At 41.7% G+C, this 13717-nt stretch overlaps 1 protein-coding gene across 1 annotated transcript in view; it reads left to right on the forward strand.

The window, feature by feature from the left end:
- LOC124615682 (diacylglycerol O-acyltransferase 1) overlaps positions 1–9855 on the forward strand; it is a 153724-nt gene extending 143869 nt beyond the window's left edge. The window contains exon 12 of the mRNA XM_047143712.1: positions 9391–9855. Coding sequence (XP_046999668.1) covers positions 9391–9567 — 177 coding nt within the window. The 3' untranslated portion in view covers positions 9568–9855. The remainder of the gene's footprint in view (positions 1–9390) is intronic.
- Positions 9856–13717: the final 3862 nt, after the last annotated feature.

Here is a 13717-nt window from a genome sequence, read left to right on the forward strand (position 1 = left end):
CATTACTCTAAGTCATAACTGTCTGAAACTAGTTAAACTTGAAAGAATTTGGTTTCTTTCCCATTTGAAAAATAGCAAAAATTCAAGATGTGCAGTAGCATAGATTTACTAATCATTACATTATGAAAAAAAATAAATAGTCGCCATCATATAACTTAATTGCTACTGAAATCAAAATTAAAGGTATGGAAGTTATACCAAATCATTGTCCCATTTCTCTACTCCATGCTGAGCACTACTCTTCAATCAGAAGACTAAGTCCTCAAAAAATCATAAACTGTTACCAAAGAACTGACCTGTCAGAATATTCACATCAGTTTAGCACCACAGTTATCAGTTAATCAGCAAAATTACTTTCTTCATCCCAGCATTACCACTTTCAGCTTGTAATTCCTCAGAACACAAATATATTTAAGTATTTCAGATAACCTATAGATCCAATGATGCAGCATTGTGACTTGGAGATCACTACAATATTTCTATTTCTGTTACCTGCTCATTCCCAGCTGCAGTGTCGTGAATTGCACAATATACACAGTACCCCATGTAGCCTAGTTCAAAAATAGATCATCAAGATAGTTACATCACATCCATTTGTGTAGAGTTACCTTTTTTATTACTCAAGCATGCCTCTCAGCTCCATTATTTTACTTAAATTTCTTAACTCGTTAACTAGTGGAGTGCACTCTCAAAAAATATTCCTACTGTAGACAGGCTCCCTAACCATTAAGAAGCGAACTTCATTCATTAGTTTATTATTTCATTATTGTTTCATTATTCAATAACTAAATACCTGCTCTGCTTATCTAATGCAAAATTGGCTCTACTGAAATACACTCCACAGTAACGGGTCCTTATGCTAAGGCAAACCTAACTCTCATTTCCCATCAGACAAATTTATCCCTCAGAAAAACTATTATTTCACTGTATCCCATCAAATTGCTTGATATTCTAGCCAGAAGGGTGTACATACAAATCTTGCTTATTCTTTCCACACACATTACTCCAGGCAACTAGGTTTAAAGTTGTAATTCCTTAATATTAGAAAAGGCTTTACCATGACATGCTTCTATGGGTAGATAGTTATCTCAATATATTGACTGCACTGACCACAATTAATACTAAGCTCTAGTATTAGAGAGAGTTTATACTGCACATTGTCTCTGCTGCTGCACAAAATTAAACTAATTTCACCAAATTATACTAATTTCACGCATGAGCTGATTACTTCAATGGTAATTATCATCCACATATGCTGACACCTTTCATTTTCAGTTTACCTTTTCTCATTGTTTGACAGAAATTCTTCAACCATGGTATCACTGTATTTTCTTCCATCCTCTTAAGATTCCATTTCTTATATCTAACAAAACATAATATACATAAATAATGCTGGAGAAACATTTTCTAAAATATTCCTACAATAAAGCATCCTACTGTACAAAATTACATGGAAGTCAAAGACAGAATAATTCTGATTCACTTATAAATTACTGATAAGATAGAAGAGTTTTACTACCTCAGGAAACATAAAAAAGACGGATAGCTGGAGTAAGCATTATTGCCGCATAATGAATCCAACACAGAATGTTGAACCCCCTATGTGCTGGTAGGTTTTACTTCTAGTTCAGTGCACATTACAGTAAATTCCTCCTCTCATTTTATTGGATAAACACTGCTACCCACACCATCATTCAACCTCTCACTAGAAATAGTAATTATGCTCATCTTACTACTCTCATTTACATTGCCCTTACCTTTGATTACAGCACATTTATATACAAGTGGCTCTTCATCACTAACTGTTCTACTGCGAGCCAAAACTGGAGTGTTATCTAGTGTAAATAATTTGGTTCAGAATTAAAATCATCTCCTCCATTTCCTTTACTTAAATTTCTCCAAACATTTTTGTGCCCATACTGGCTATCCTCCATTCCTTGAATTACTGCTGTAATTAGTCCTGTTCATCATATTGACCTGAAATTCTCTCCCCGGCTGATCATTGTCATCAAAATTTCTCCTACGATCTTCCACTGAGGGTTTCACCCTCTCCACTTTATCAACATAATTCAAGAAATCACTAATATAACCCCTAGGGGCAGGTACAAGCAATTCTCTAACTTTCTGAGGCAACTTAGTTCTTAAACCCATAATTATTGATTCAGTACCTACCTCTTTGCCCAAATATTTCAGTTTGTTTATCCAAAGCTGACAGGAACTTTTCACAGTACCCTTCCTAGAGTCAAATCTCTCTCCTCTGCAAAATTCACTCTTTGGACCAATATTCATTTTAAAATTCTTTCTCAAAGCCCTGCCACAAATTACAACTATCAGCTACCTGAACTGCTCATCCATAAGAATCCTCTTTCAAAAAACCTCTCACAAATGACATTTACTTTTGTTATTCTATGTTTTAGGCAAATCATTAAATTTCTTACAACTAACAAATAAAGGACTGTTTGGGACCCCCTATGGGTCTGGGGGTTAGAATAGGCCCAAGGTATTCCTGCCTGTCGTAAGAGGTGACTAAAAGGAGAGTCTCACATTCCGGCCTTTGTGATGGTCCCCTGTAGAGTTGGACCTCCATTTTTCAAAATTTTCCCGAAGAGCGAGCCAATTGGGTAAGGACACCTTACATAGTGCATCGTGTCCATCATGCGCTAAGTCTTATCGCAGCCTTCATCGACGTGGATCTGCACTTCCGCTCATTCTCCAACTGTCGGGCAACATCGCCCTCCTGGGTGCATATTTTTCCATCAACTGTGCAGTATCATTTTCTACACTGAAGATGATAATGGACTTGTTTGCTTGGTTGCACCTGATATCCTGCACAGTGGGGCCACCATGTACCCTTTTGGCTGTAGCCCCCTGAACACACAGGGATTGCTCTGCTGATGCCTGCGACATTAACTCCCCATGTATGCCAAGGGGCAGATGCCCATCCCCCTGGGGCATCTGGACTCCTGGCAATGGCCATCCTGCAGCTGGGTGACGCCTGTGGGGAAGACCTCTGGTTGGAGTGGATGGCATCAGGGTGGATGACAAGCGATGAAGCGTAGTACATCATCTCTTGCTGATAGTCAAACACCATTAGTCTCTAAGCATTCACAGGCTCAGTTCAATGCACAGAAGTAAAACCCCAAATTGTTCCCCTCCCTGGCCACACCATAGGAGGAATGTCAGACTAAGGATGGTGGTGGCTCTTATTCACCCTGGTACCTTGTATGTTAGACAGCTGATGGGGAGTCTTTTATGCCAATGAAGGTTCAGTTTTTTGTTGAGCATTTAGAGGACAAGTTTGGGGAAGTGGAAGGCTTGTCCAAAATGAGATCAGGGTCAGTCTTGATGAAAACAGCATCCTCTGCCCAGTGACAGGCATTACTCACTTGTGACAAGCTGGGGGATGTTTCTGTAACCATCACACCCCAAAGAGCTTAAATATGGTCCAGGGTATCATATTTCACAGGGACTTTCTTTTGCAGTCCAATGATCAGCTGCATGCCTATTTAGAATGGTTAGGTGTAAATTTTGGTCAGTGTGTCCATTGGGGTCTGAGGGATAATGAGGTTGCCGCCACTGCCTTCATCTTTGCATTTGAGGGTAATACATTACCCTAGAAGGTCAAGGTGATGGTCTACGAACATGATGTAAAACTTTTTATCCCTTCCCAAATGCGGTGCTTTAAATGTTGGAAATTTGGTCATATGTCTTCCAGCTGTACTTCCAGCATCACATGTTGAGATTGCGGATACCCATCACACCCCAATTTTCCATGTGCCATGCCTCCCATCTGTGTCAACTGTGGAGGGCACCATTCGCCTTGCTTGCCAGACTGCAGGATTCTCCAGAAAGAAAGGAAGGAAGATCATGGAGTAAAAGACCCTGGACCGATTGACCTACACTGAGGCCAATAGGAAATTCGAACACCTACATCCTGTATGCATGCCAACATCTTATGCCACTGCTACAACAGTTCTAGCCCCATCAGCTCCACCAACCCCAGTTATCTCTGACTCAGAAGACTACACCTGCCCCCTTGATGGTGGGGGCACTTCCCTCCCTGTTGCTCCTGCACCACCTACTTCAGGAGCAACATGCCACAACCATCTGGGATGTTCATCCCCACTTCTAAGCTGGAGAAGCATAAAACTCCTTTGGCTGCTCTTGGTTGGAAGGGGTCCCTTGGGTCACTCCCTTCCCAGGTTTCTGCTAGTAGGAAAGATGACACCCACCAGTGGCTGAAGAACCCAAAAGCAGCTGGCCGCAGGGCTTCACACTCATCCTCATTCCTGGAAACTGTATCAGTGAAGTCCTCCCAGCCAGGGAAACCCAAGGAACAGTGAGAGAAATCTAAAAAGATGGTCCCCAAGACCAAGGGAATTGCGGTGGTACCCACACCACCACTACCTACTAGCTCTCTGTCTGTGGATGGGGTGGAGATTTTGGCATTTGCTGAGGACCTAGATCTCACCGGACTCTCAGACAAAGTGGATATAGACTGCTCAGGCAAAAAGTCGGTGGCAGCAGGTGACCCTGAGGCATAAACTGCCTCATTGAGTGTTCCATGCATTCCCAGTCTCACAACGTCATCCTGCAATGGAATTGCAGCTGTTTTTTCCACTGCCTGGCTGGGCTATGGCAACTGCTAAGCTTTACACCTGCTTTCTGCATGCCTGGTTCCCAACAATGCGGACCCCTGCCCTCTGCAGCTATAAGGGACACTACAGGAAACATAACTACTGTAATTGAGTGTCAAGTGAAGTTTGTGTTTATGTCCAAAACTCGGTCTGTAGTGAACCTGTGCCCCTTCAAACACCTCTTGAAGCTGTGGCTGTCAGAATAAGGATGATGCAGGAAATAACTGTCTGCAATGTATATCTTCCTCCAGATGATGATGTATCTCTGAGTGTATTAACAGCACTGATCGATAAACTCCCTAAGCCTTCCCTACTTTTGGGAGATTTTAACGCCCATAACTCCTTATCGGGTGGCACCATGCTTACTGGGCGAGGCAGAGATGTCGAAACTTTACTGCCTCAGTTCGAACTCCGCCCTGCCTCTTAAATACTGGGGTCACCACACATTTCAGTGTGGCTTGAGGTAGTTACTTGGCCATTGATTTATCAATTTGCAGCCCAGGACTTCTCCCATCTATCCACTGGGAGCTCATGACAACCTGTGTGGTAGTGACCAATTCTCCATTTTCCTGTCACTGTCCCAGCGTCAAGCCCATGGATGCCTGCCCAGATGGGCTTTAAACAAGGCAGACTGGGAAACTTTCACCTCTGCAGTCACCAGTGAATCTCCCCTATATGGGAACCTTGATGTGATGATTGTGCAGGTGACTAAAACAATCGCTTCTGTGGCAGAAAACATGAGCCCTCGCTCTTTAGAGTGCCCAAGGTGTAAGGCAGTCCCTTGGTGGTCGCCGGAAGTCGCTGAAGCAGTTAAGGAGTGTTGGCGAACTCCACAGCGGCATAAGCAGCATCCTTCGCTGGAGCACCTCATACCCTTTAAATGGCTCCGTGCCTGTGTTCACTACCTTATCAAACAGTAGTAGTATTGAGAGAGATAAGTCTCCACCATTTGGTGCCACACATCACCTTCCTAAGTCTGGGCAAAGATAAAACCTCTTTTCAAGTACCAGGCCCCAACAGCTGTCCCTGGTGTTACCATAAATGGCGAGTTATGTACTGACACAAACGTGACTGCTGAGCTCTTTGCTAAGCACTATGCTCGAGCCTCTGTGTTGGAGAATTACCCCCCAGCCTTTTGAACTCTAAAACAGCAGCTGGAAGAGGAAGTTCTCTCATTTTCTACATGCCACAGTGAATCCTATACAGCCCATTTACGGAATGTGAACCCCTCAGTGCCCTTTCACATTGCCCCAACACAGCTCCTGGACCAGATCAGATCCATAGTTAGATGATGAAACATCCCTCATCTGAATACAAGTGACATCTCCTTGTTATCTTCAACCGGCTCTGTTGCGATGGCTTCTTTTCATCGCAATGGCAGAAGAGCACCATCCTTCCAATGCTCAAACCCGGTAAAAACTCACTTGATGAGGATAGCTATTGGCTCATCAGCCTCACCAATCTTCTTTGTACACTGCTGGAATGTATGGTGTCAGCGGTTGGGTTGGGTCCTGAAGTCACGTTGCCTACAGACTCCATGTCAGGGCAGCTTCCAACAAGGTCACTCTATCACTGATAATCTTGTTCCTAGTCTGCCATCCAAACAGCCTTTTAGATCCCAACACATGGTTGCTGTCTTTTTTTATTTACGAAAAGCATATGATACGACATGACCTGGTGACAACATATCCTTGCCACATTGTATGAGTGGCGTCTCAGAGACCTGCTCCTGACTTTCATCCTGTTGCTTCCTACAATCAATGTCAAAGTTGGTGCCTCCCATAGCCCCCCCCTCCCCCTCACCATTTCCAGGAGAATGGAGTCCCACAGGGCTCTGTATTGAGTGTCTCTCTCTTTTTAGTGGCCATTAATGGTCTAGCAGCAGCTGCAGGGCCATCCGTCTCACCGTCTCTGTATGCAGACGACTTCTGCATGTCATACGGCTCCATCAGTACTAGTGTTGCCAAGCGGTGCCTACTGGGAGCCATCCATAAGGCGCATTCATGGGCTCTAACCCACAGTTTCCAGTTTTTGGCTGCAAAATCGTGTGTTACGCACTTTTGTCGGGAATGTACCGTTCATCCGGAACCAGAACTTTACCCTAATGACAATCCACTCACCGTAGTGGAGACATATCAATTCTTAGGACTGGTTTTCGATGCCCGATTGACTTGATTTCCTTGCCTTCATCAGCGTAAGTGGAAGTGCTGGCAGCACGTCAATACCCTCGGCTGCCTGAGCAACACCAACTGGGGTGCAGATCCCTGTACGCTGCTATAGTTCTACAGAGACCTTGTTAAATCCTACCTTGACTATGGGAGCCTGGTTTATGGTTTGGTGGCGCCGTCAGCATTGTGTTTACTCAACCCAGTGCACCACTGTCATGTTCACCTAGAGACAGGAGCTTTTAGGATGAGTCTGGTGACCAGCGTCCTTGTGGAAGCCGAAGTGCCTCCACTGCAGGTTGGGCATGCACAACTACTGACCAGTTACATAGCACATGTTCGTATTCTCCTGCACATCTGAATCACTGTCTCCTTTTCTCACCCATGGCAGTCCATCTCCCACATCGGCGACCCAGGTCAGGGATTCCAATTGCAGTTCATGTCCGCCTCTTTATGTACTGGAGTCTTTGCCTTTACCGCCTATACTTGAGGTCCATTCATGTACACCTCCATGGTGCACACCTAGGCTGCAGCTTATCCTGGACCTTTCACATGGTCCTAAAGACTCAGTTAACTCCATGGCTCTCTGCTGGCACTGCCTCTCGATACTTGACAAGTACCGAGGCCAGAAAGTGGTTTACACCGACAGCTCGATGGCTGATGCTCATGTCTGCTTCATGTATGTCCATGGATTACATATTGAATAGCATTCCTAGTGTGATGGCTGCAGTGTTTTTATTGCTGAGCTGGTGGCTACATCTCGTGCTCTTGAGTACATCCGTTCATGCCCTGTGGAGGCATTTCTTCTATGTGCTGACTCCTTGAGCCGCCTACAAGCTCTCAACCAGTGCTACCCTCATCATCCTTTGATAGAGACCATCCAGGTGTCCATCTATGCCCTGGAACAGTCCAGTCGTTCAGTGGTGTTGGTCTGGACCCCAGGTCACATTGGAATCCCAGGCAATGAACTTCCCGACAGGCTGGCCAAACAGCCTATGCGGAAACTGCTTATGGAGATCAGCTTCTCTGCAACTGACCTGCATTCAGTATTATGCCACAAAGTTTGTCTGCTCTGGGAGACAAAATGGCATAACCTCAGCACGCACAACAAACTGCTTGCCATTAAGGAGAGTATGAATGTGTGGCAGACCTCCATGTAGGCATGTCACAAGGACTCCGTGATTCTATGCTCGCTCTGCATTGGCCACACTTTAGTGACACACACCTACATCCTTTGCCATGATGACCCACCTCAGCGTCAGTGTGGCACCCAGCTTACAGTGGCCCATATCTTGGTGAGCTGTCCTTCTTTGGCTACCTTGCGACGGACTCCTCAGTTACCGGACTGGTTGCCATTAATTTTATCTGACAATGCCTCATCGGCTAGTTTAGTTTTATATGTGACAGTGGGTTTTATCATTCTATATAAGTTTCACAGCATGTCCTTTGTCTTTGTGTTCTCCACTCTAATACTTTTATGGTGGATATTTTAATGTGTAGCAGAGTGACTGGCTTTTCCTTTTTATTCTCTTGGTTGACCAGCCACGGTCATCTGCTCTCTTGTTTTTACCTCTTCTACCGTTTCTTGCTTATCTGTATGGTTTTCTTTTCCTGTTTTTTGTCCATAATAGTGTTGGTTGTCCTTTTGTCATTCTTCTGGTTCTTCCTTTCTCTTGTTATTGTGCTGTATGTCTCCTTTCTTTTCTTCTTCCCGTTGTGTAATTTCTTTTACTGGGAACAAAGGACCGATGACCTCGCAGTTTGGTTCCTCCCCTCCTCTCCCCTCTCCCCTCCCCCCTCCCCTCCCCCCTTACTCTCCTCCTCCCCTCCCCTCAATTACATACATAAAACTAAGCATAAAATTAGATCTGGTGTTATGTTCTTTAAAACTGAGGGCCTACCTTTCTCTTTTATGGAAATGCAGATTATATTCATGTATGTTAATGGTAATCATTTAAAAGTGAAAAAACGAATTTAAGAAGGCAGGTGGCAAAACAAGATGGGAAGTAAAACTATCCCTAGTTGTTTCATTACAAAATGAGTGAGATATCTTTGGACGGACTGACCTCCCTTAAGTTTTTGTTTGATTTTGATAATTTGAAGCTATATCAGTAAGAGGTCCATAGACAGTGATCTTCATAAAAATGTTTAGTACGCCTCTTAAAAAAAAAGATTTAAAAAGACATTGTCTTTTGACAGGATCAAACACTTCTTGGAAAGAAAAAAAATAAAGAAACTTCAGAAGCATATGCAGATGGTACAGAGGCATGTAAAATTTATTATGAAGTAGTGAGAGTACTTGGGTTTTCAAGAGGTGGTTTATCTGAGGACTGATTACATCAGGAATATTATCCTTGACTGTATGATTTAAATAAGAAATGCCCACAAGGCTACCTTTAAAACATACAAAGGTTCTTAAAAACAATGCTAGTTCCTGCTATTGAGTACAAAAGTCTTAAGGAAGTACAAAGATTAATTATGTAAAAGCAAGAAATAAAAAGGAATGATAATATGGGCTAATTTTAGTTCATGTTCTTATTATAGCTAAATATATAATTTCTTCTTCATCCTCTTATTTTCTCTTTCAGGTACCACTGTCAATGCTCAGTCGCAGTGTTGAAAAGACATTTGGTCCAAGGTGGAGTAACATAATTGTTTGGGCATCACTAATACTTGGGCAGCCATTATGTATTATGATGTATTACCATGATTATGTAATCACTCATCATGGTGAGGCATTATTAGAAGCTTATGGTCATGTATAATGAGATATTATGTGAATATCCTCCAGTTTCTTGCCTACTGTGTAGGTACCATTTACACAAGACACAGTTTGGAGAGTAATTTACAACTCTATAGGATACGGTCATTACTAGTACTAAATAACATTGTATAACAATGTGATAAGACTGTTACTAATGGAATGCCTTGTTTCCTAATGTATATAAAGAATGTTCAATGATGTCTATTTTCATATGATTAGTAACTTTATTTATGTAAAAAATACCAGTTATATGTGATGATCAAATAAAAATTGTTGTACTGATAAGGTTCCTCATTTGTATTAATAATTATCTTGCTACAATGTTCATTTAAAATTTATAACAAAAGTTAATCTTCTGAATTTTACCATCTGTTGTAAAAAAAATCCTAGTATCTGTAGGAGGCCAAATACAAAGAATAATTTTCTGTTGATAGAATATAGTGGCATATAATCAGTGACTTCATACTATGCTGTTTGTTATAAGTAGTCTTGGGTGTAGGAGATAGGGTAATGGTAATCCATATTAGTGACCCAGTTGAAGGAAAAAATCGAAAACTTGATTGATATTTGAATTCCCACCCACTCCCCTTTATGAATATTAATTCAACTGAGTATTTTTCTATCACTGTTGTAGCTGATGAATTCCCTCCAAAAAAAGAAACAGTACTTTATGCTATTTTTAATCTTATATGGTCAATAAATTTCCCTGGCACAATTCAGGATAGGAACATCAATTAAATTCCTTGTTGCCTGGAAGTACAGGTACAATACAATACAATACAATAAAACTAGATAGTTACGGTAACCATGCTTGGACAAAGATTCAGGACAAACAAGACATAATTCCATGCCAAACACAGCTCCTTCATTAACTTTCAGTTAAAAGTTTAGAATAAATCTCATTCAAAACTGGTGAATGGATTATTTCTGGAGATTTGTTCCAGTAGTTTCTTGCCTGCAGAAAATATGAAGTGTGTTCTAGAATAGGCATCAAATTTGACATTACAGAACTTGAAAGCCATATAATTTGGCTAAGGTCTAAGGTAAGCAGTACTTTTCTTGACCTATATAATCAATGTTGACCAGAATTACTGTAAATCCTATGTCAGAACAATTGTCTTAGTGTGTTCTATCAAACACAAGACAAAGACTGTTGGAAATATGTTTAAAAGTGGACCTATTTTGTGATGTCAGTCCTCAGGTACATTTTGGATCCCACTTCACTTTACTACTTGTAGATTTTTTGAAATTTTCTACACTTTTAATCCAACACAAATGTACAAAGTTTAAAATGCCATGTAGTAAACATGATACCATATGTGGAAGTTTTTTAGGGCAGATGTGTGCTGGATAGTGTTAGCATGTAGATTTGATTACATATAAATTAGACAAAGTACAAACATAAAACATTTTGTCACTTATCTGTACATACGGGTTTGGACAAAAATATGGAAACACTATGAGAAATACATACTTGAACATAAACACAGGTGCTAGCCAAGCCTGCAGGTTGTGCTGTTGTATTTGACCATCTACAGCACCTGTGCAATGTTGTCAATACACACCAAGTGTCAGTTGTGTTAAAAATAGTGTTGTTTGTAGCTGAGAGTGCATTATGTCAGATCTAAGTCAATTCAAATGTAGGCAAATTGTTGATATTAGTTTTGTAATAAATTAATGTGTTTTTATACTTCCAAGATGAAATTGTATGTAGCATATGTATTACCTCATATCCATCGTTGGTATGATTTTTGTTATTCAATTTAAAAAATACCAGAGACACACACAGTCTCCTGTCTACTTTCATGTAAGTACAAATTTTCTTGTTATTTATGCTATTGATAATGGTGGTGGTGGTGGTGGTGGTGGTGGTGGTGGTGGTGGTGGTGTGGTATTCATATGCATTCATGTGGTTTATTTTATAGTAATTCAACATTGATCCTGTTAATACTGATAAATCTAGAACTTTCCTGTTTTCGTTTTTAAGTATTAGGAAGTGATTGGTTGGGTGACGTCGAATTAGATGCCATCGGCACATCATTATCTGCATACATGCATTCTACACAAGTCAAACCTTATACTCTAAATTTCTTGACACAGTCTCATCATTTTTCCTTTTTATTAAATGCAAAACATTTTGTCACATTGTACTTAATATTCTCATTGTCCACAATCACCAAGATTCTCTCCTCCCAGCCGTGACTTTGAACATGACTACTAAGAAATTGTGTAATGGAAGAGATTTATTTTGGCAAACAATAGGTGAATTCACTCAAAATAAAATGTAAGTCACTGCATTGAAAGGTGCATAACAAGGTCCACCCCAACACAATGGGAATATTTTCTGACACACAATTAAAAGTTGGAGTCTGTTCGGAAGCTATGTTGTGTTCAACAGATGGTTAATGAGGTATTGTCACAGGGGAACAATAGTACAGGCATGCCACCCAGCACTGCACCATTTGGGATGGGGACATCACCTCAATTGTCATGTGTCCAGTCATGAAAGTCTGTCAAAAACACAGTTCAAAGTTTTTGCTCCAGATAAGAAAAGTCGCCACTGCATCGCTTTTCATAAATTTTTTTGAAGGGTGTACTAGTGAGGTCATAGGCTGACCAACAAAGAATTCACTTAATCATAGGTTTATTACAAGGTGAAGCCTTCCTTTAAGCCACAGAAATAGCAGAGAATTGTCAAGATTGTAAGCAACAAGATAGTGTGTTTAGCTAAGTGTGGTCTTGGTGCATCCAGGAAAGACTCCAAAAAGGCTTTAACCTGAGACCCTTTAGTAGCAGACAAAGTAGACTCCGCAAGAACTTTGAAAAATACCTAAATAAAATTGGGTACTGTAGTGAGTTCATATCTAATTGGGATGTTCTTAGTGTATTGGTCTAAACTGCCACTTGATCTGGACAAATCAGTTGATGCACCTGAAAATGATCAGAAAACCTTTCTGTGCTGGATGCTAAGTTACACAAATGGACTGATAGTAGAACACATTCTTGCCACTCTTCGGTGGGTTCATGCTTGGCTACCATGGGGCCCCAGCCTTTGCAGAATTTTTTCCCTTCCGTGCTGCATGTCTGTGCTCTTGCTATTCTTTCCCCTTCCCTTGGGAAACAGGTCTGGGGTGTTATTGGGAATGTTCTGCATTGTCTGTTGCTGAAATAAGATCAGTCTCACCTTTGTTTTTTACCCCCGTTTCCTTTTTGTTTCCCTCCTCCTCTTGTATCTTCTCTTGTCCTCCGCTTTGGCGTTTGAGGTTCCTCTTCAGGGAGGGATGATTGCCTGAGCTGCAACTTTCCCAAACTGCCAATTGGTCCCTGTGTTAAGTGTTCAGGAGGTGTGAACAATCACCTAAGGTGGGTGTGCCCCCTTGTGAATGGAGGCCCCCAGTTGGAAGGAGCACACCATCGAAGATGCTGGCAATCGTGGGGGCTTTATCACAATGAGTCAACTATCTTTCCACTCAATGTCTACGAAACATAAATGTAATGAGGCTAATGATTCAAAGACCCTTCCTGCTGCACCACAGTTCCTCGTGGTCTTATATACTGAAGATGGTCAGTCCTTTGCCACAGTAAATCTGTTTATTATTCAGAAACTTGTTGATGCAATTGCCAGCCCTGTGAAATCCTGCTCTCGTTTACAGAATGATGCTTTGCTTTTGGAGATCACTTCTCATTCTCAAGCACAACTACTGCTTGTTGCCTCACTTCTCTGCGGGTACCCTGTTCAAGGCCTGTATAACTTTGAATTCTTCGCATGGTGTAATTTACACCAGGCTGCTCAATGGTCTAACGGAAGCCAAAATCGTTATCTCTCTGATAAGAGAGTCATTGCTGTCCATTGTGTAATGACTAAGGTATATTCCTCCTTAGTGCCCACCCACAGTCTATTTCTCACCTTTGATAGAGTGGTGCTTGTGTAAAAGATCAATGTAGGCTATGAAATTATCACAGTCCGGCCATACATTCTGAACCTGATGCTCTGCCACCAGTGTCATCATTTCAACCACACTAGCAGGTCTTGCCAACACCCAGCCAAATGTGTAACCTGTGGTAGGGATGTGCCCGAGGGCGATTGTCTTCCTCCTTTTCCATGCTGTATCAACCGCAATGGTGGCCATGCCATCACCACTTGGAATTGC

Source organism: Schistocerca americana, chromosome 5, assembly GCF_021461395.2.
Source record: "Schistocerca americana isolate TAMUIC-IGC-003095 chromosome 5, iqSchAmer2.1, whole genome shotgun sequence".
Classification (NCBI taxonomy): Eukaryota; Metazoa; Arthropoda; class Insecta; order Orthoptera; family Acrididae; genus Schistocerca; species Schistocerca americana.